Source organism: Nicotiana sylvestris, chromosome 5 (assembly GCF_000393655.2).
Source record: "Nicotiana sylvestris chromosome 5, ASM39365v2, whole genome shotgun sequence".
NCBI lineage: Eukaryota > Viridiplantae > Streptophyta > Magnoliopsida > Solanales > Solanaceae > Nicotiana > Nicotiana sylvestris.
Window position 1 is genome coordinate 154,252,110 of NC_091061.1, and position 23,270 is coordinate 154,275,379.

Here is a 23,270-nt window from a genome sequence, read left to right on the forward strand (position 1 = left end):
ATAGTCTAGAACTGCCTAAATTAAAGTTCCTAAATACCTCTAGGGACACAAGGAAGGGACAGGTAATGCAAGCATAGGATACATCTTAAGGTTGCAAGAACGCTTTAGGCTATGACCAAGGAGGGATGGGGGAATTGGGTAGTAAAGGATATGATGACATGTGCGCCAATGCCACGTGTAACACCTCTATCCGAGCGAAGTTTACTGGGTATTGTATAAATGTGATCCTATAGGCTAACAAACCTAAGACTTCCCTCATTTTATTCACATATGTATTCTTATACTGCTTATCTATTAAAATTCTTTTTGTCTTATATGTGTGCTTCTACTGCCAATCTGTTTATATGACTAATTCACAAAGAAATGAGTTCAACTGGGACCCACCATTGTGGTCCGCGAGGGGTGCCTAACACCTTCCCCTCAAGGTGATTTCGAGCCTTTATCCCAATCTCTGGTAATACAAACTGGTTTTCATGAGTTATTTGCTCTAGGTGACCTAACTCACCTTAAATCCGTTAGGTGGCGGCTCTTCAAATTCAAATACCCAATTCCCAAAAGGAAATGAGTTATTCCCAATGAATGTCGAAACCCGGACTCCGCGAGGAAGAAGGGGGCACGACAGTGACCCTCATTGAACAACCGAGCTACCTCATCCCTTAGCTACCTACTGTCTTTGGTTCTGTGGCCATGTGTGCCATGATACTTACACATCAAGTTCGGATTCCTTTGAGAGGGATCGGTTTGTATAGGGCTGCGCCACTTGGTATTTTTGATCCTTCCAATAGCTGACACGATCCCTGATGTATCTACACTGAAATTGTACTCTGATAATCAAGGTACCTCCGCAGCAGTGTCGGTATGTTTATCGAACCCATTCTTACTCATGAGTCCCCGAGAGCTTTGACCTTGATCATTTCTCCGATCATTTTGAGGAGCATTACGACCGAGCCATTGTTTCTCCGATCGACATATGGCTGATACTATTTTTTGTTGAATCTAGATTCCCCGTCTGTATCCCTCGGGGGCTTAGCCGCCAACCTATTAGGATGAACTGAGCCCGAGGGGGCTCCCAACTCGTCGTCCTCGACCCTAATCTTTGACTGGTAATGATTATGATGTCACAGCTGGATACTCGATCAGATTCTGCTTTAATTGTCGAGACGCAATCGAACTCCTTTCATTCAAACCCTACATAAAAGCTTGTACTGCCTAGTCATCCGAGACCGGTGGTAATTCCACGCGATCCATCTGAAACCTAGACACGAACTCCCTCAACATCCCGTCGTTCATTTGTTTTATTTTGAAGACGTCCGATTTCCTCGTTGCAACTTTTATGGCCCCATCGTGTGCTTTCACGAAGGCGTCTGCTAACATAGCAAACGAATCAATAGAGTTAGGAGGCAAGTTGTGATACCAAATCATGGCTCCTTTCGACAATGCTTCCCCAAACATTTTCAACAATACTGATTCAATTTTGTCGTCATTCAAGCCATTTCCTTTGATCCCACAAGTGTATGAAGTAATATGCTCGTTAGGGTCGGTTGTCCAGTTATACTTTGGTATATCAGGCATACAGAACTTCTTGGGGATGGGCATCGGAGCCGCACTGGGAGGGAATAGTTTTTGTATGAACTTTTTGGCATCTAAACCTTTCAAGACCGGAGGTTCCCCCGGAATTTGATCAACACAGGAGTTATAAGTCTCCACCTTTTTGTCATTGTCTTCAATCTTCTTTTCCCCGGACTCGATCCTCTTGGTGAGCTCTTCGAGCGTTCTCATAATGGTGGGGTCAGTCCCCGAGTCATTTCCATTCGACCTCTCTTGTGCTAGTTCAACACGCCGAATGTTTTCTGGTCCAACTATACTCGGAGTCTTATTCTGACTTTGAAGTTGAGCGATGGCGATCTGTTGAGCTTGCATCATCTCAAATATCACTTGGAGGCTGATTCCCCCATCTCCCATTCCTTGTGTTCCTTGTACACCAGATCGGACTTCCCTGCGTACACTCCCTCTGGGGTCTGTGCCTAATTCGCGTTTAGAGCAATGTGTGAACTAACATCAACTGGTTCCATATTTGGTACTTCCCCAGGGTTTATTGGTGGTACACCAACCCCTATATTATTATTTTCTCCAAGACCTTCGTTGTCATGAACATGTGCATTTTGCGAGCTAAACATGTTTCAGCCTGAGAATCAAAAATTCTTGACGAGAAAAAGTGTATAAATAACGTGTGTTATGAGAATCAATAATGAAATAATCACTATTGTCTTTAGCCCCATCGTGGGCGCCAAACTGTTTACCTCAAAAATACTAGTAACAATTAAATTTGATTTGTGGTTTTAAAGATATGTGATCTAGTTCAATACCAATTAATAATCAAGAAGTGTGAAGTATAAATGAAAGAAATAAGTGAATCAAACCAGTATTTCTCAAGCGGTACCGACCTCGAGCTTAGTGACCTCGAGATGAACCAAGAACAATAAAGCAAGAATAATAAAGATAAAGGACAATTTTGATGAACAATGAGCGAAAAAGTAAGATAATATATTCTTTTCCATTGATTAGATGATCTTTACAAATGATTGGGATCCCTTTTATATAGGAGAGGAGCCCTAAATAAGGTACATTTCCATTTACAGTAAAGAATCTTATTGGGACAACTGTATAACCGCCTGGTACGTATTTGTACTAATTCGTACAAATATATTCTGGAATTTACGCCATGATATTGAGGACGTGGCGAGAATCTTGTCTTTCTGTAACAAACTCACAACGACACAGTCTCGGAGCCGAACCCGCTTCGCTCCGATGTTCCTCGCGTACTTCGATCCTCGGGCATTATATTCTGTCTTCGAGCTCGAGTCTGGTCCATCGAGCTCGAACTCGACCTTACCCGAACTCGGTATTCAAGAGACACCTCGAGCCCGGGAAATTGGGCATACCTGATTTCGGCCATATACAAGAACAATTTTAAAGAAGAGCAAATGTGTTTTGGTATTTAATCCCGGGTTAAATGTAAAGGGTAAAATCCGTTCACATTAAATACTCGAATAACAGAGTGACACGTGAAACCGGGGGGGGGGGGTATAGAAGATGAAGCGAGTGAAAACCAAGATCGAAGATAACAACTTCGGTTGATATCGGGTAGACCCCGAAGGGAACATTATCAACGAGAGCAAACAAATGTTTATCACCAGATGACATTCATTGTAGAATATTCCTCAGTATTAAATGCGCATTCGTTATAGAGAATTTTGGCATTCATGACGTGCCGTTACATATTCATCAATGGCCCCCGTTATTGTTATTTAAGAGGGGCTTGATCCTAGGACCTTGTTCCCTAGGTATAACTATAAATAGTGACTTCAACAACCATTGTAAGATAGGAAAAAGTCTGACAAACTTATGCTATACATTATTTTAAGCCGAATAATACTTTATTTTTCGTCTAAAGTCATTCTATTCGCTACCTTCGGAAGCCTTGCTCCCAGAACCAAGCTGTCTGCAATTTTATCTCGATTTCAATGCTAAGTCTTGCATTTTATTTAATTTCTTTATCATTTTAGGGTCAAATCTATTTGCTTGTCTATAAACCACGCTTCAACTATACCATTTTGCGGGTAAACAAATATGTGTCCAAAAGTTAGAACTAATATTTTTAAAACTTCATTATTTTCTTAAAAGAAAGTTAATTACTCCTTCCGTTTTAATTTAGATGAGGTAGTTTGACTCGGCTGGAGTTTAAGAAAAAAAAGACTTTTGAAACTTATGGTTTTAAAAGTTTAAGGTGTAAAAGCTTTATAGGGCCATGTCATTTGTGTGGTTATAAAATGGTCTCGTTAAGGATAAAATAGATAACATGAAAAGTTTAAAGTTGAATTATTTCCAAATTAGGAATTGTGTCATATATTTTAAAACAAATTAAAAAGAAAAGTACTGAAACGAATGGAGTATTTTTTAAAGTATTCCGTCAAAAAGTCGGTTACTTGTAGAAATCAAATTGGCGGTCCCATCTTACTACAATTAAAGCTCACCACACATGATTGTTCCTCCATCTGAATCGTGTTTCCCACCCATTTCGACCTCCACTTTTAGATGTTGAATATTTCCCTCTCAAGTCTCCATCCCCGACCTCTCTCCTTTTGGAGTATTCCACTGTGTGTAGTGTGTGTATGGGAGAGAGAGAGAGGAAAAATGCCAATAGAAATGCTAAAAGGACTACCATTTTCAGTGGACACATGGAGTACAAAGTCAAGCACAAAGAGGTACCATTTCTTAACACATGCCCATAAGGATCACACTCAAGGAATCTGCACTTACGCTTCTTACCCTATTTATTGTTCGCATCTCACCAAAACTCTTGTTCTACAGCACTATCCTCAGGTACCCTTTGATTTTCAATTATTTCGGTCATGTTACCAATTTTGATGAATTGTGTTCGAATTGTTAATTATTTGTCAAATTTGTCTGAAAATGTTGAAAAGTTACCTTTTTTGAACAGCTTGATGAATCAATTTTTGTGGGTATTGAGGTTGGGCAATGTTTGGTGATCAAGGATTCTGATGGTGATTTCACGGTTACTGCCTTTGACGCCAATCATTGCCCAGGTGTGTACTGCGTACTTATGAATATGCAGTGGGACCGTTCTTTTTTTTTTTCCGATTTTTCATTGTGATTTTTGTTTTCCAGTAACTTTTATGCTCAGAGGATTCTTGCTGGTTATATTGGTTTTCTTCTGGAAAGTTTGGTGCTGTTTATATTTTGTTCATTGGAATTTTTTTTTCCAGACCCCACTTGTGGGAATGTCGTTGGAATATTTTTTTTCCCTTTTTCATTTCTAGGAGTTCCTTATTAGGTGTACTCTGCACTTTGGCTTAGATTACGTATTATACACATCTACACTACGATCCCTCAGGTGAGGTAGATGGATGAGATCGTGCTCACTATTAAAATTACTAGTGAATGGCTCAGTGGTTTTAAGTGTAGTACGTGGCAGTGGGCAGTTTGTAGGTTAGCTGATGAGAAGGGAAGGGTTTGTGCTTCAAGGTGCTTTCATTCGATCTCCACAGGGAAATGATGATGGTCGAGATGGAATTTTGGGCTTGCAGAGGGTTATATTCCTACACTGAGTGACCTTATCAATAACATGAGCGACCTATGGGAGAGTTAGCTTATAGAATGCCCGCACTGGTTGCCTATGTTGTGTGTGTGTGTGTTTGTAATCCAAATTGATATAATTAAAGCAAAGGACCCAACAATGACTGAATGTGCTTGTGATGTGTGTTTGTATGATCTATATCCAATGACAGTTGAGTACCCACAACTGATAGAGCGTCTTGAATAATGGAAGCATTTGCCGAGTAGAGTCTTACAAAGTTTTCCCTTCATTAAAAACGATATCAGTGGACAAAACCTCTGAGGATTCACTATGAAACTATCACGGCCCATTTTCTGAACAAGCCGAGACCGACACTCAATCACTAAACATGACCGAACGAACCATCTTTGCTTATCAAATCTATTATAATTCCAAACTTTATATGCAACAAGGCAATACTCTTACCAAATACTTTTGATTAATTCAAATATTTAAATAAATCAACTCCAAAACTTTATTGGTAGTAACTATTGAATTACTGCTAAGTTATTATCAAAAACATCTGAATCTCAACCCAACGACTATGTCTATGAAGCCTCTACTGATAAACTGGCGCACTGCTCAGGACATGAGATTTCCTGGACAGTTCTCTAAGTAAACAAAGAAATAACTAAGTAAAGATGACTCTAAGGAATACTCCACGAACAAAAGCGGAGCTCACCAATAGCACTGGAAGAGAAGGAAGTCCTAACCAGTAGCCTGCTCGCCTGCAAAACCGGTTCCTACGTTGTACCGCAGACTAACGTAGGTTTACAAAAGAGAACGTCAGTACTATCCATTGTACTCAGTGAGTCTCAACAACAGGGGGCGAAACTTTAATAACATATACATTACGAGCAAATGTTCTAAATGCATGTAAAACATAAAGCTTATAAGAATAATTCTAAATAATTGCATAATAACAGCTTATGAATATTCTAAAAGAAATTCTTTTCTTTTTCTTTCTTATAAAAAAAATACTCACTTTATACTTTGGGAGTTCCAACTATCCTGACTTAATTCTGTCTCAGTCACCGTGTGATCGGCACAGGTTCGATCCCAACCTGATCGAATAGGCTCAATCCACGAGGTGCCACTCGCTTCATGGTTCTTGGCGCTCATGTATCATACCTTAGCCTGACTAAGTAAATTCTCAACAACGAGACCCTCGGCTCGTGTGCTCCCTACTTTGACACAAGTAGTTTCAGGAAGTCAATGCCTTGGTCAGGACCCTCGGCTTGGACGATGACCCCTTCTCAGAATAAAAGATACTCCCAAAAATCTTTTCTTTCTAAAGCTTCTTCTTGTGACCTTTCAAGTCTAAATTTTTTCTTTATAGAACATCATGTACATGCTCATGCTGGTATCCTTAAATGTAAAGCATGACATAAGAATGAAATAAACATGTAAAAGTGTTTCTAAAGATTCTTGCTTCTTCATAAATTTTCTACATGAAAATAACATATAAGAATAACATCTGAAAATTTACACACATATATCATAATAAATCATCTAAACTTTTGCTAGAACAATTCTAAGTTAATAGGTACTCACTCGCTCCAATTAAGTAAATATAAACTCTTTTAAGCAATTTATCAAACACCTTGTATGCGTGCTTTTGTGAGTTAAACCACTTTAGTAAAGGGTTAAATCAACTCACCACAAAACTTCTCGAGCCAATATGTAGGCCCCAGTCCAATTGACACCAGTCAAACAATCTATTCTACAACAACCAGTGCATTTTAGTCAATTTTAAAGTTTCACGCTTAAATATGAAGTTTATTATTGATATAGAGGAAGGGGGGAATTAACTATCTAATTCTTACCTACTACTACTTTAGGGTAATTGACAATAGAGAATTTTATATACTTGAGTTCACGAATTAGTGACTTGTAAAGAAACCTAAACTTCCCGTTGCCTGCGTGAGTATTGAGCAGCAAGGCTCTGTCTCTCGATTCTGCGTTTGTGCGTGAACAAAGGCTTTTTAATTATGCCTTTCAGTTTGTGCGTATTATGTTTCTTAGTCCAAATCCCCTTTTTACTTCTTTTGCAGTCCACAACCCTTTATGGGTTAAGGATTTTTCATGTTTTCCTTTCAATTTGTTTTCCCTTTTCTTTTTCTTTTTGTTTTTGTTTTTTGTGACTTAACTAGTATATAATTATATCTACTTTTAGTAATTAATAACATTAAAATTATTAATATTCCCCTAATTGTATATCCAATTATTTATAAATAGAGAAGTAACTCAAAAATCAATCACAAGGGTTTAAATCCGTAATATAAGTATAATTTAAGATAAAAAAAATTAAATTTTATATTTAGCGTATCTTGAAACTTTTATAAATTTGAGGAGTGTTACATGATAGGACCAAACCTATTGTTGTATGTGAAAGTAGACAAAACAAAAGAAAGAAAAATCAAAAAGAGATGAAAATATGATGTAAGCGCTTACCTCGGTAGGGCATTCAAATGCCTATAAATAGGGGTCTACATTTTCATTTGTAGATCATTCCAAAACTTCTTTCTCTCTTCAATTAATAAAGAGCTATTCTTTGTGTGGTCGTGGAGTAGGCAAAAATTGTCGAACCACGTAAAGCTTGTCTTGTCTTGTGCAATTTATTGCTTTTCTCTCTTAAATATTCTTTTCCTTTTATTAGCTTGACACGCTTTCCAACAACTGGTATCAGAGCACAGACAGTGTAATTCTGGTAGAAAAGTATATTATTGGTGCAGGTACTATTCACAAGAATAGTGCGACACTATTGATCATCGTTACTATTCACAAGCACTATTCACATAAATTGTTTTTTGTGAAAAATGGTATCAGAAGAAGGGAAAGTTAAGATTGACAAGTTCAATGGCAAAGATTTTGGATTCTGGAAAATGCAAATAGAGGATTATTTGTACCAGAAAAAGTTACACTTACCTCTGACCGAGGTGAAAACCGGAGACTATGTCCAAAACAGATTGGGATCTGTTAGATCGCCAAGCTCTTGGTGTGATTCGTTTGACGCTAACACGAAATGTGGCGTTTAACATTATTAACGAGAAGACCACTGCAGGCCTGATGAAGGCGTTATCAAATATGTACGAGAAGCCATCTGCTTCAAATAAAGTCTATTTGATGCGTCGATTGTTCAACTTAAAGATGACAGAAGGTGGATCAGTCACGGAACATATCAATAAGTTTAATATAATATTAACTCAGTTGAGTTCTGTTAATATAACAATTGATGATGAAATCAGGGCGTTGATCCTACTATCATCTCTACCGGAGAGTTGGTCTGCAACAGTAACTACAGTTAGCAGTTCATCAGGAAGTACCAAACTCAAATTGAATGATATTAGAGACTTGGTTCTAAGCGAAGATATTCGTCGAAGAGAATCAAGTGATTCCCCAGGATCTGCTTTTAGTACCGAAAGCAGGGGAGAATCAACCAAAGAGGACAGAGTTATGGTCGTGGCAGATCAAAGTCAAGGAGAAGAGGACAATCCAAAAATCGCAAGGACATTATTTGTTGGAATTGCGATAGAAAGGGTCACTACAGTAGCTAGTGTAGAGAACCAAAAAAGAAGAAGGAAGAAAATTCAGCAAATGTAATTGCTGAACAAGTCGGTGATGCACTAATTTGTTGTGCAGACAGTCCAGTCGAATCTTGGATTCTGGACTCAGGTGCATTCTTTCACTCTACATCATGCAAAGAATTATTGCATAATTATATTGCTGGAAAATTTGGGAAAGTTTATCTAGCAGACGGCGAACCTCTCGACATTGCCGGAAAAGGTGAAGTTCATATAAAGACTTCACAAGGCACGCTATGGAAATTGCAAAATATATGACATGTTCTTGGCCTCAGGAAAAATCTGATATCTATGGGTCAGATTGACGGTGAAGGACAATAACATTCAGCAACGGATCGTGGAAGATAACCAAAGGGAATTTGGTTGTGGCACGAGGCTTCAAAAGGGGAACACTGTATGCAACTGCAATACAAAGAGATACTATAGCAACAGTTGATCATGGTCGTGATACAACATTGTGGCACCGGAGGCTCGGGCATATGAGTGAGAAGGGAATGAAGCTTTTGGCATCCAAAGAAAAGTTGCCAAACCTAAAACATGTTGAATTAGGTTTGTGCGAAGATTGCATTTACGGGAAACAAAAAAGAGTTAGTTTCTCAAAGGTGGGAAGGACGCCAAAGAAAGAGAAGCTGGAACTAGTGCATACAGATGTGTGGGGACCAGCTCCTGTAACTTCTCTAGGAGGCTCACACTATTATGTCACCTTCATTGATGATTCCACAAGAAAGGTATGGGTTTATTTTCTGAGAAATAAATCTGATGTGTTTGTTACCTTTAAAAGATGGAAAGCTGAAGTTGAAAATCAGACAAGTCTAAAGTTAAAATGTCTAAAGTCTGACAATGGAAGAGAGTATGATAGCCAAGAGTTCAAAGCATTTTGCTCGGAGAATGGGATCAGAATGATCAAGACAGTTCCTGGAACACCGGAACAAAATGGCGTTGCTGAGAGGATGAACAGAACCCTGAATGAACGAGCCAGAAGTATGAGAATACATTCTGGATTGCCGAAGTATTTTTGGGCCGAGGCTGTTAACACGACAGCTTACCTCATAAATAGGGGACCTTCTGTACCGCTGAATTTTGAAATTCCTGAGGAAGTATGGACAGGAAAGGAGGTAACTCTCTCACATCTGAAATTTTTTGGTTGTATTGCTTATGTGCATGTAAACTCTAATGATAGATAGAGATAAGCTTGATCCTAAAGCCAAGAAATGTTTTTTTATTGGCTATGGTGATGATAATTTTGGTTATCGGTTTTGGGATGATCAGAATAGAAAGATCCTAAGACACAGGAATGTCACATTTAATGAAAATGTGATGTACAAGGACAAGCTTCAAGTAGAACCAACCAACACCAACAAACAGACAATGTCTGAAACAGTTAAGTTAGAAGAAATCTCAGAAAATGAAGTGGCTAGAGGGATTACAACTGATTCTGAAATTGAAGATGAAGAACCAGAAGCCGAATTTGAAGAAAAACTAGAAGCCGAACCCTGATCAGAACCAGAACAGGAACCAGAGATAGAATCATATGCAGAACCAAATCTGGAATCAGGACCTGAATCAAATTCGGATTCTGTTACTCATGAACCTACATTGAGGAGATCTAAAAGAGTCACGAATGCTCCAGATAGGTTACCTCTCTCTCTTCACTATTTACTTCTAACTGATGCTGGAGAACCAGAGCATTTTGTCAAAGCAATGCAGGTGATAGACTCTGATAAGTGGAATCTAGCCATGAAAGAAGAGATAAATTCTCTTCAAAAGAATAAAACATGGATACTTACGGAGTTACCAAAAGGAAAGAAGGCATTTCATAACAAGTGGGTGTACAGAGTCAAGGAAGAGCATGATAGTAAGAAGAGATACAAAGCACGATTAGTAGTAAAAGGCTTTCAGCAGAAGGAAGAAATTGACTACACCGAGATCTTCTCTCCTGTTGTAAAAGTAACTACTATCAAGTTGGTGCTAAGTATCGTAGCTGCAGAAAATTTGCATTTAGATAAGCTAGATATTAAAACTACTTTCTTGCATGGTGACCTTGAAGAAGATATCTACATGAAGCAACCTGAAGGTTTTCAAGTTTCTGGTAAAGACAACCTTGTGTGTAAGTTGAAGAAGAGTTTGTATGGTTTGAAACAAGCTCCCCGACAATGGTACAAGAAATTTAATGGATTCATGCATAAAAATGGTTTCACACTATGTGAGATGGACCATTGCTGTTATATCAAAAATTTTGATGAATCCTATATCATTTTACTGTTGTACGTTGATGATATGCTAATTGCAGAATCTAGAATAAATGAGATCAATTTGGTTAAGCAACAACTGGCGGAGGAGTTTGAAATGAAAGACTTAGGACCAGCTAAGCAAATGCTTGGGATGAGGATTAGCAGAAACAGGTCGGAAGGAACCTTAAAGTTGTCTCAAGAAAAGTACATACAGAAGGTACTAAGCAGGTTCAGTCTTCATGGTGCAAAGGCCAGAAGCACTCCACTCGGAAGCCATCTAAATCTGTCAGAGGACCAATCACCTAAGACAGATGAAGAAAGGAAGTACATGTCCAAAGTTCCGTATGCTTCAGCAGTAGGAAGTTTGATGTATGCTATGGTTTGCACTAGACCTGACATAGTCCATGCAGTTGGAGTTGTCAGTAGATACATGTCAGATCCAGGAAAGGAGCATTGGGAAGGTGTAAAATGGATATTGCGATATCTCAAAGGCACCTCAGGTATGACACTTTGTTTTAAAAAGAGCAATATTATCTTACAAGGTTTTGCTGATGCAAATTTAGGCGGCGATCTGGATAGTCGAAAAAGTATCACGGGCTACGTGTTCACCTTGGGTGATACTGCTGTTAGTTGAATGTCCAGACTTCAGAAAAGTGTTGCTCTATCTACCACTGAAGCAGAGTACATGGCAATCTCAGAAGCTGGAAAAGAGATGATTTGGCTCAAGAATTTTCTTAAAGAAGGTAAAGAGCAGGACAATTGTGAGCTTTTCAGCGATAGCCAGAGTGCAATTCATCTTGCCAAGAATCCAGTGTTTCATGCAAGATCGAAGCATATCCAGTTGAGGTATCATCATATCCGAGAGTTGATAAATGAATGAACTCTTTCCCTGTAGAAGATATCAGGATCAAAGAACCCGTCAGACATGTTGACCAAAGTTGTCGGTGTTGACAAACTGAGGCTGTGCACTGCCTCAGTTAGCCTTCAAGACTGATAGCGTGAAGGCGCCACCAGAGAATAGCAAATCTTTTTTTATTTTCTTTCTTGATGTAACATAGGTTTGAGGGGGAGATTGATAGGACCAAACCTATTGTTGTATGTGAAAGTAGACAAAACAAAAGAAAGAAAAATCAAAAAGAGATGAAAATATGATGTAAGCGCTTACATCGACATTCTTGTGATGTAAGCGCTTACCTCAGCATTCTTATGATGTAAGCGCTTACATCGGCATTCTTATGATGTAAGCGCTTACCTCGGCAGGGCATTCAAATGCCTATAAATAGGGGTCTATATTTTCATTTGTAGATCATCCCAAAACTTCTTCTTTCTCTCTTCAATTAATAAATAGCTATTCTTTGTGTGGCCATGGAGTAGGCAAAAATTGCCGAACCACGTAAATCTTGTTTTGTCTTGTTTGTGCAATTTATTGCTTTTCTCTCTTAAATATTCTTTTTCTTCTATTAGCTTGACACGCTTCCCAACATTACAATCTCTAACAGCTCAGCCCGCTAGTGATATTGTCCGCTCTAGGCCTAGGCTCTCACGGGTTTAAAACGCGTCACTAGGGTCTAAGGCTTGTTAACTTATATACCCAGCATCTCTCTTGTGTTTTGTCGATGTGGGACTCTGTCTAAAGTCTGGGTTGTTACATACACCCCCTATTATGGACTCAGCGTCCTCGCTGAGGTTTGCCCCGCCTAACCGGGATTTGCCTAAACTTAGTTGAACTCTGACCCACCATCGGCAAGACTGACACAAGAGTGGCTCTGGTACCGTCTCTAACAGCCCAACCCGCTAGTGATATTGTCCGCTCTAGGCCTAGGCCCTCACGGGTTCAAAACGCGTCACTGGGGTCTAAGGCTTGTTAACTTATATACCCAGCATCTCTCTTGTGTTTTGCCGATGTGGGACTCTGTCTAAAGTCTGGGTTGTTACAGAAACAAAAATGTGTTCCTTTAACACCATGTAGTTGTCTGCTTTCCCATTGGTTTCAGTAAGTCTTTAAGGCCGTCAGAAGTAGTCCTGGCATCCTGAGCCAGATTTATGTGGTTCATACTCCAAGATGATTAAAGGTAACTGTATCTGCACTTAGGTTGACCTTTTTTGGTAAATAAAAAAAGAAATGTGACTTGTTACTTTATTGTTCAAATGTAATGATGGCACCCTCCACTGTGAGTCCATTTGTTTATCCATGCATTTATCTTTGTGCTCTCAGCTCGCACACTTATCTGACATGTCTCTGACTAGTGTAGTGACAACTGACGGAATTGTTGAGTTACCAAGTTGCAGAAGTTGTGTCAAGGTGACCACCTCATTTCAGTCTTACGACGTGGGCAATACTTGGTGTGGTCTCCTTTCTTGGTCCTAGGCGGATTCTTTTACTTTAGTTAGGTCAGTACTAGGAGCTCATCCTGGGATGAGCTGCTGCTCTTATGCAACAGTCCTATCTATTAGCTAGGTGACTCATGCTTATGTATTATTATGTGGGAATTTCATTCTTTTTCTAATCCACTCTACGGGGATTTTTGATGTTTTTGTCTGTCTAGCCCTTTTTGGCGCCTAAAGGTGATGCTGATGGGAGAAAAATTCTCGAATTTGCAAAAGTCTCATGTTTGTGGATGGTAATTAACTTGATGTAACTTTCTAAGAAAGAGCATCAATAATTTTGTGAATTTTCTTGAAAAAATGTAACCTTTTGCTAATCTTTGGCAATACCAAGACACGAGACTGATTTATGACTCCAGGTTTACTAAAGTCTCTACTAGTAAACTGCAATCTGCTGCTCTTTTTTTTTTTAATTTCTAGTCTTATTTAATATTTTTGAGGCTATGTTGCATCTGTAAGTGGTCTTATAGTCAATGTGCAAACTCTGGGTGAGTGGAGTAAAATAATGCCTTAAAGATTGTATCTTGGACATGCCTCAAAGCCTCAATTTGATGGTTTAGTTTCTCATCTTGCATTCCTGTTCTTCTACGGTACCTCTGTTGTAACAGGGTTACAATGATAAATATTTGGCATGATGTTAACAACTTGCAGGGGCTCTGATGTTCTTGTATGAAGGAAAATTTGGAAACATCCTGCATACAGGAGATTGCAGACTCACGATTGAATGTTTGCAACAATTACCCCTAAAGTATGTGGGCACCCCAGGAAAAGAACCGAAGTGCCGAATTGATTGTATTATACTTGATTGCACATTTGGTCAGTCTCCATTGAAGATGTCCAGCAGGCAGTCAGCAATCCAACAGGTTTTAACACTCGTTCTTTTTAAATGGATTATGGTGGATTAATTAATAGCGTTCTAGCTGTAGTGCTTTAATGCTTTTGTAAAGTGCAGTAAGTTATTCAAGATTTCAAGATCCATAAGCATGACATGAATTTTTCTTCAATACTTAACTAATTGTTAATAGACGAAACCTAGCAGTGAAGGGTATTGGCCTAGTGGTCAATGAAGTGAAAGGAGAACTATGAGGTCTCGGGTTCAAATCCCAGCGGAGGCAAAAGCCACTAGGTGATCTCTTCACATATGCCTTAAGTTGCTCGGACTCTTCACCTATATCCCCGCACCTATATCCGGACCCCCAAATCTTAAACTTTGGATCATGAAGTCCAACCTCTAGATCCGCATCCATATCGGACACCACACCTGAGTCCAAGCAACTTCGTATTTGCCTAAGCCTTGGTGGACAGAGTTACTCGGTATCAATGCTGGTAAGAGATAGGAGGTACTCGGTGGAATAGTCGAGGCGGGTGCAAGCTAGCCCAGACACCACCGCCAAAAAAATAAAGAGAGAGACTAAACCTACTGTTTCTATTTCATCTTTGTTTGGGAGAACCTCTTTAGAATTTGGTTTCACCTAATAGTAGAAAAAAGCTTGTATTCTTTCCTGATGGGCAATTGGTTTTCAGATGCTTCTTGATTTGAGTTTTGTGTCCTATGATTTGATTCAATTCACCCTATATAGATCAATTCCTGTCATTGGATCTAGTTAGTGCATGAATTACCGCTAAATCTTACAATTCAGTAGCAAACTGCACTGAAGCTCATAGGGCAGACAAGTGGTGTGAACCTGAGCTTATCCCTTTAAAGCAAGCACAAAAACAGCTAGATACCCAAAATGAGAGTGAGGAAGTTCAGGTTTCTTATATACCGCACCCTTTTGTTTGTATTGAAGAAAAATATACTATTCCATACTGAGTCCTCCGGGAGTCTGACATAGTTAGAAATGTCTACCTGCATAAGCTGTGAAGGTTGCTTCCTTGTTGGTGAATCACATGGGCGAGTGGTGAGAAAACATTAGAAGTTGCGAGCTTATGCTTCTCAAGTATCAAGGGCAAATAATTTACATTCTCCTTTTCTAATAAGTTAGTCCACACTCTCATTTTATGTATGGCTTACAATTGGTGAAGAAACTTAGTGCACTGTTATAAGTCTTCACAGTGATTTTTTTCCCTTATAAATTAAAGGCTTACAAAATCCCTAAACCCACAACTTGGACTAGCTCTCAACAGTGACTTTCCTTTGCTAGGGACATCAATCACTGTTCTTGGTTAGGGTGATCAGAATTTTGTTTGGTTGTCTTAGTCCACTGTTTGTTTTGCAATTAAGATTTTTCAAATTATTGGTACTCTGCCATCCCAATGTTGAATGTTCATGCTTGCCTGGAAAGAGTATTGAGATGAGAAAGGACGTGTCCCTTTCTAAAAATCTTATTAAGTTAAATAAGGGAACTAGTGGCACTGCTGGTTGCTTTTCTGTATTGTAGTAACAGCTAATTGCTCAAGCCTTGAAATGGACACTATTTTAGAACGAATTGAAAAGGGAAAATTGTACATTAACGCTGGAGATGCAGAATGTCTGGTTAATCAAAATTCCTCTGGGTTCAAATCAATTGCCAGAGCAGAGACTCGCCTTTGCATCTACTAGTTCGTACTTAAGTCTCTTCCTTTATTATCATGTTTATCCAATACAACAATGGCTTACCCCCTAAATGGTATCATTCGTCTTTAGTCTACAGTCTTTCACCCATATTCTATGTGGCATTTGACCATTCTTTTTTCTTTTCACTTGTTTGATAGATAAATATTGTTAACATCACAAATTTGTTTTTCCAACAAACAGGTCATCAATTGCATATGGAAGCACCCTCAGGCTCCTACAGTATATCTGACGTGTGATCTTCTTGGCCACGAGGAGATTCTTGTGCATGTTTCACAGGCATTTGGTTGCAAGATATATGTTGATAAAGTTAAAACTCCAGAATGCTTTCAGGCTTTGGAACTAATGGTGCCTGAAATCTTGTCTGAAGATTCATCTTCTCGTTTTCAACTGTTTGATGGGTTTCCGAAACTGTACCAAAGAGCAGAAGCCAAGATCTCAGAGGCTCGGTCTGCTTGTCAGCATGAGCCGCTAATTATTCGACCATCAGCACAGTGGTATGCATGCGATGATGGTATTTCGGATATTGAGGGGCGGAAAAAAGAAAGATGTGACCAACCAGTGAGAGATATATTCGGTGTCTGGCATATTTGTTACTCCATACACTCATCGAAGGAAGAACTGGAGTGGGCTTTGCAACTTCTTGCACCTAGGTGGGTCGTCTCTACAACAGCTAGTTGCAAGGCTATGGAGCTGGATTATGTGAAGCGTTGCATTAATCAACATCGGAATTTTGGTGACCCTTTCTGGCAACTTTTGGGGTTTACTATGGACGTGGAATCTGTAGTTGATGCAGCAACAGCTCCAGATGTGGTTGAGGTTTCAAGCTCACCTTTGGCCGAGAGCAATGCTCAAGATTATGCAGACAACTCCCAGTCGACGACGACATCTTTTAGCATTTATAGGCAGTCACACCTTTCTCCTCCAAGCAAACCAGCCCCAGTAACATTATTTGGTAGGGCGAGGCTTGGGCTCGACAGTTCTTATTTCAAACATGAAGAGAAGGAGCCTATACTTCCAGATAATCATTCTGTATTGAGAGGTTCTGACGAGTTTGAGGTTATTTCATTTAAGGAAGAAGTTGAAGTGGAAGAAGGTAAGACCTTGGCAATAAGTGAAGGTTTAGACATTAGGAGTAAAGAGATCTTGATGCATACAGAAACAGAGTATTGTAGACATATTTCTGAGTCAGCTGTTGGATTGTCAAAGAGTTATAATCCAAGTTTGAGAAAAATATACCGGTCTATGAATGTGAGAGTGCCTCGACCTCTTCCTTCATTGACGGAGCTTATGAATGACACCAAGCGTGCTAAGAGAAGGCTGTAAGTTCTGCTTTTTCCTGGCACCCTCTCTTTATTAGTTTCTCCGTTTCATTTTCCACCCTCATTAACTTTCAGACATTGATACCAAGTACATCATTGTTTACAGAAAAAGATACAATCTGTATAGCATATATTCCACACCTACTCTTTACCTTCCCTTTATACAGGCTGCTGCACACAGTACCTTATTACCTGCCTACTGTATATTGTTGTACGCTATAATTTTATATGCAACATTTTATGGTACACTGAAACAGGCATTGCAATATTCTTGTGGCTGACTCCATTGTATTCAATCTGAAATATATTTTTTGTTTACTGATCTCTTATTTTATTTGATCTGAAGCATCTCTTAGTTATTACTGGAATTTCTCTTGCATTCTACCCCACTGAATAGTCCTTTTTTTTATTTTTTTTTTATTTTTGTTTTGAATCAGTTACCTATTGAATAGTTCTGTTAAGCTTATTAAGAGTCAATTTGATTTTTTTATAGTGTCAATATCAGAAGATGATTGGCTTGATCTTTTAAGAGTAAAATTATATACTTCGCAATAACTAAAGAACCATGGAATACAAATGAGTATAAAAAATTTGAAATCATGCAGTACCAATATTTGTTAGGTGGACATTTTTAGTTAACTTCATCCTTAAATATGTCGAGTGAAATGCTGGAGTATCACGCGTTGCAATTTGAATCTGAAGATAGAAATAAGATGCAAAAGCATTATATTATCTACTGAAACTAAAGACCCCAAGAAAACTGTTTTTTGATGGTTTCTCAAGCAAGCCTGTTTGTCTGGTTTCCTTTGACTCTTGCTCACTGAAAGAGAAAAGGTTCAGTAACATATTCAGGAACATGAGCTATTAGATATCAGCTCTTTTTTTTCCCTCTCATTTGATGTTTCTAATAACTAGATGAGATACAACTTTTAAAAGAAGTGAAGTAAGTTAGGGAGGTGTGTCCATCCCATTTCTCTTCATCTTCAATTAGCATTGAGCAAAATCTGGTGAGCCACTTTGATATAATCTTGTCTGACATGTACTGACTGGTTCGAAATATGGCCCCTCTACTATATTCTCTCGTAATCCAGCTTATCAGACTGCAAAATATGGATTTGGTTTGAGAATGTGTGGTTAGTTAACAGCATAAGGTTCAACAGGAGCATGAAATGATGCAAATAGCTTTAGCATTTCGAATGAATTCGAAGGCTAATTACCTTTATTAGCATCTCTGTTGGAAGCCAAGCTGGTGCAGTTGGTATTCCAATCCATCCAATCTGCAGCATAGGCAAGATAGCGAGTTTTACTTATGAGTTTAGGATCAATTTTCTGTAATCTACTGTCATTCAGATAAGTTAAATCTTGAGGTCTCAAGTTTGAGTTCCTTCAATATTTTGTGAGATTTATGCATGCTTGGAGTCAAAAAGAGACAACCAAGTTTGTTTTGTGGCGTTAGGCATATATCATACGTATCTGTAACACCTTGGCTCGGGTGATTCGAATTCGTGTTAGATAGATACACGGGAGGGGAGCTTTGGAGCAACAGTAAAGTTGTCTCCGTGTGACCTATACGTAACGAGTTCGAACTATGAAAACAGCTAGCTTTGCATTAGGTTAGGCTGTCTACATCACACCCTAAGGGGTGTGACCCTTCTCCGGACCCGGTGGATAGATACACAAAAGTAGGTAAGACGCTACCTATCAAAAGATTTTTATTCTCAGGCGTACCATAAAGTTAATTCGATAGGATAACTCAAAAGCAAGAGTAGAACTTATCTTGTAGTTTGTGAACTATAACTGCATTTGTTTAATTAATAAAAATAAATCTATTTTGTATATAGTGTTAGAAAGGGGTTAAAATGTTACTAGTTCAAGTCTTGATCTAAACAGGAATTTATGAATTTTCTTAAACTATTAATTTATAGGGTTACTTGTTTCAAGTCTTGTCGTAACTATACACCTCTTGTTTATGGTTAAATAAAGAAGTATATAATCAGCTGAATTTGGAAAAGATAAACTTACAAGTGCATATTCTCCTGTCTCGAATATGCGCAAATCCAATACCTAACAAGGGATATGATTAGTGCAAGACCTTCAATAAGTAAACAAATAGACAAACAAACAAATAATTAAATGCGAAAGTCCAAACTCCAAAGCATGATCCTTCTAAAGTAAAAGTAAAAGTTCCTTTTTCCTCTCCAACTCCTAAGTAAGAACTGAATGTGGTTGAAAATTGGTAGTAACTCCCCCATTTAGTTGTCAGTTGTCACTATTCAAAGCGAATTTGAATTTATGGATTTAATGGCTACCAAATATAGCATTTAAAAATACAAAAAAATGTAGTTCCAAAATGCATTTTTACACAAATAGCCGGCCAGATTTAATATTTACTTTTTTAACCAGTATACATAGATTATGCATTGATTATACATATATCATACATAAATTATATATTCGCCGGCTATTTATAGTTTAAGAGATTAGATGGACAGTTATTTGGGTTAATTCTTCTTTCCCTTAACAATCCTTTAATTTGCCCTTACCAACATTGCAATATTCGTAGAAAATCAGAAAATAGTACCTCACCACGGTCTTCGTATATATAGTCCAGGCCTTTGTAATAAGGTGGATGATCCACAGACAAATACTGAAAATTTTATAAAACCTTATCAGATATTCAAATTCCAATTCTATAAAAAAAATTGTGTAGATGTAATTGGTGAAATACCAACTCACACTAACAAATTAAAATCCTGAATCTGTCTTTGTCGACAAGGGAAAAAAACTCACATTGATGCTGTTAAGATATTTCTCCTTATCCACCCTGACTATCTGACCTTTCTTCACTGCCAACCAAAACAAAAATAAATAGGAAATAATTATTCGTAATAAAATTATAAAAAAAAGGAATACAGAAATGGACACATATTTCAACAATACTGACTGGAATAGACAGGTTTTTTAGGCTTAGTTGCAGTGGCAGTAGAGGAAGCTGCTTCTTTGGATTTTGGGTTTGCAGGTTTATCATTGTCTGCTGGTTCAGAGGGATTTTCTGCTTTAATAATTAAAGGTAGTCTAAAAGGGGTATTAATTCTTTTTCTTGTATGTGAGAAAGATGAAGAATATGTGAAGGAGGTGTGTGAAAAAGCTGAAGAGAAAGCCATGGCAATATGATTTTTGCTATTTTTTTTCTCTATGGAACTAGTTTTAGCTGTGACCAATAATAGTGGATAAGGCAATGTCCTCTTTTTCCCCTTCTCCAAAAGCCAAATTTGAAGAATAAAAATAATTATCCTTTTACCAAGCTCTTCCAAAATGAAGAACTAGTTTTTCTTTTATTTGAACAAAAACACTTTTATGAGAATTGAATTAACACATTTTGTATCACTTAGACCATAAGCTTTGATGATATACTTGTTGTGCTTCAAACAAGGACAATTAGGATACGGAGAACATAAACTAATCATTACCTTAAAATAAAAAATCGAAGTTTGTAATATAGTATCTATTAACGATAGAAAAAATATTTAAACGGTCAGTTAAATTACGGAAAATCTTTAGCATTTATGAAAGAAGCATGTCGTGATATGTATGTTGAAGTGTTCTGTTTTTACGAACGCAATAGGAAGAGCTGCATTCAGAATTGTAAATATGATTTCATGTGTATTTCTTTAAGAAGTATGCAAGTTGATTTCGGATATAGTTTTTGAAAAATTGAAAATATAATTATATTCACTTTGATATTAAAGTTCGTTTAGTCTTGTATCATACCATTTTTTGACTTTTAAAAACCAAAGTTTGTTGCCTCTATACAAGAAGAGGCATCGCCAACGATTATATATAGTTTGATGGTTATGATCCTTTCATTCTTAATCAGAAGTCTCGTGTTTGAGCATGAGAATGCAAAATGTCTTGATAATAAACACTTTCATTTCTAATGAACCTTACGTTACGCAAATCTAAATTAATTGGGATCTCAAAAAGAACAACAAACACTTGACAAAAAACCAAAAAGAGAAAGAAATAGTAACTAACTTAACAACTTGTTTGGATGGTTGTTACCTGTTGTATTGTATCGTATCGTTACTTTAAATATGATGTTTGTTTTGATTGTTACTTTAATTTTATTGTATCGTATCGTTAAATCCGTCGTTACGTAACGACAAAATGTGTCATTTTATGTAACGACCGATTTAGTGTAGTTGTGTCGTTACCTCGTCTTTTTTCTCACCTCACCCTACCTTATTATTAAATAATTTTATTTTATTATTTACCCTACTTTTTTATATAATAATTTTACGTTGTATCATAATTTTTCTTTATAATGTTGCAAGTTTATTTTTCATATTGTTGGTGCATGATATCATGAAACGATGGCAAATGATACAATCTATCCATACATTGTATTCATCAAACAATACGATACAATATGATACGATATATTATGAAACGATACGCAACAACCATCCAAACAAGCTGTAAAATTCTAAGTAGAAATGGGCCAGCAGTACATTAGATGAAGTGCAGCTGGAACAGTTTCAAATCTGTTAGACTTCAGTAGGGATGCTTGTCGGGCGGATTGAGCGGTTATTTACTCTTAACAGTTTGGCTTATCGATTATCGGCTTTTAAATGTATTAATCCGTTAGCCATCCGATAAGATATCGGGCGGATTGGTATCGCTTTAGCTCTTTTCGGACGGTTTATCGGCCTAATTCAATCAAAATAAAATAAAATTTAGTCTCTGTATGATTAAATAGGTGGTCGGCGTACTAAGAGGGACAAAGCGGAAGAGACACCATGATGGGTAAATCATATGTCTAGAATCTTATTTATGTTTATGCACATTGGCCTTAGTCCATGTAAAAGATTTCCAATTGGCCATTCTAGGGTTTCTGATGAGCTGGAGAAATCCTAAAATTTGGAAACTGACTGAAATTAGTGAACCTGCTCAAGTTCGTTCCTCGAGGCTTCCAGATAGTCTATTGTCCGTGGGAGTAAGCTTATTTATTTTATTTCTTCTGCGTGGGGTGAGGTGTCTAGGAGTTCACTGTTAGCTAGTTGTTTCCGAACAAGTTTTTGTCCGATCAATTTATTTTACTGGAAAGAAAAAATATGTAACTACACTGGTTTTGTAAATTAGGTTTCATAACTACTCAAAATTTGTATTTGTCTAGAGCAGCAAATGTAGTCTTTGCAAATATGTCGAAAATAAGAATATGTCAAACAAAATTAGTACTCTTTCTTTAATCTAAAGCCACCCTGATTGGTCAGGGGTGGTAAATACTTATCAATACCGGGTGTTTATAGCAAATTATATTAACTCACTATAGTTAATTAATTTAATTAGATGATAATGCATGTAATTTACTATGGTTAAATGATTGAAGTCCATATGCAAGATACATGCTGGTTTACGTATGTGGCGGAAATTCAGACTAATAGGAACATCAAATATCGGGTGAAAAGCAAAAGAAAATGGCACCGGCCCTCAGTGAGGAGTCCGGAACCCAATTGTGGTTCTTTTGGACTCAAAATACATAAATAGGTGGGAAAAAAAGTTAAATTTTTATATATAGCGCCACAATACCTGGCGCTATACATTAACAGTAAATGTATAGCGCCAAGTATTGTGGCGCTATACTATAAAATCTGACACGCCCAGGTATAGTGCCACAATACCTGGCGCTATACATAGATTTTATATATAGCGCCAGGTATTGTGGCGCTATACTCCTTTTTCCTGGCCCCACCAACAATTTCTGACTTCAATAATTCAAAAGCGTATAGTGCCAATTTTTTGGGCGCTATATATATATATATATATATATATATATATATATATATATAAATTTCCCGGCTAGCCATTTCCTATATAAAGAGGTTAGGATTGTATAGAAATTCATTCAAAGAATTTTTTAACTCTTGTTGAAACGTTTATTGTTGTTAAATTCTCCAACATTTTTTATTTATGTCTGAAGAGCGTAGAATAGGAGTTTCATTATATTGGGGGAGGGGGTGAGGTTGTGATGAAGAATAACTCCGTGGGCTACAGTTT

General features: G+C 37.7%; 2 protein-coding genes across 3 annotated transcripts; one reads left to right on the top strand and one right to left on the bottom strand.

Annotated features, from left to right (window-relative positions):
- The first annotated feature begins 4,051 nt into the window (after positions 1-4,051).
- LOC104233673 (uncharacterized) lies at positions 4,052-17,535 on the top strand. 2 transcript variants are annotated; one of them, XM_070174730.1, is made up of 5 exons: positions 12,340-13,024; positions 13,205-13,343; positions 13,499-13,573; positions 13,989-14,200; positions 16,075-17,535. In XM_070174730.1, the coding sequence occupies exons 3-5, from the start codon at positions 13,561-13,563 to the stop codon at positions 17,215-17,217; spliced, it is 1,368 nt and encodes a 455-aa protein (XP_070030831.1). In that variant the 5' UTR covers positions 12,340-13,024; positions 13,205-13,343; positions 13,499-13,560; the 3' UTR covers positions 17,218-17,535. The 2 variants fall into 2 exon arrangements, with proteins under 2 accessions (XP_070030830.1, XP_070030831.1); XM_070174729.1 differs by lacking the exons at positions 12,340-13,024; positions 13,205-13,343; positions 13,499-13,573 and adding exons at positions 4,052-4,383; positions 4,502-4,607.
- A 387-nt stretch (positions 17,536-17,922) lies between these two features.
- On the bottom strand, positions 17,923-20,451 carry LOC104233672 (NAD(P)H-quinone oxidoreductase subunit O, chloroplastic). Its single transcript, XM_009787098.2, has 6 exons — positions 20,158-20,451; positions 20,004-20,059; positions 19,795-19,860; positions 19,236-19,277; positions 18,431-18,490; positions 17,923-18,313 (listed from the first exon to the last, which is right to left on the bottom strand). The coding sequence occupies exons 1-6, from the start codon at positions 20,375-20,377 to the stop codon at positions 18,284-18,286; spliced, it is 474 nt and encodes a 157-aa protein (XP_009785400.1). The 5' UTR covers positions 20,378-20,451; the 3' UTR covers positions 17,923-18,283.
- Between the last annotated feature and the right edge of the window lie 2,819 nt (positions 20,452-23,270).

Excerpts from the sequence above, each read along its gene's own strand:
- LOC104233673 (XM_070174729.1), top strand. The coding sequence starts at position 4,096 with ATGTTGAATATTTCCCTCTCAAGTCTCCATCCCCGACCTCTCTCCTTT. Across the intron at positions 4,384-4,501 it reads TTCTACAGCACTATCCTCAG|CTTGATGAATCAATTTTTGT; the intron begins GTACCCTTTGAT and ends TTTTTTGAACAG. Across the intron at positions 4,608-13,988 it reads TGACGCCAATCATTGCCCAG|GGGCTCTGATGTTCTTGTAT; the intron begins GTGTGTACTGCG and ends AACAACTTGCAG.
- LOC104233672 (XM_009787098.2), bottom strand. The coding sequence starts at position 20,377 with ATGGCTTTCTCTTCAGCTTTTTCACACACCTCCTTCACATATTCTTCA. Across the intron at positions 20,060-20,157 it reads TAAAAAACCTGTCTATTCCA|TGAAGAAAGGTCAGATAGTC; the intron begins GTCAGTATTGTT and ends TTTGGTTGGCAG. Across the intron at positions 19,861-20,003 it reads AATATCTTAACAGCATCAAT|TATTTGTCTGTGGATCATCC; the intron begins GTGAGTTTTTTT and ends TAAAATTTTCAG.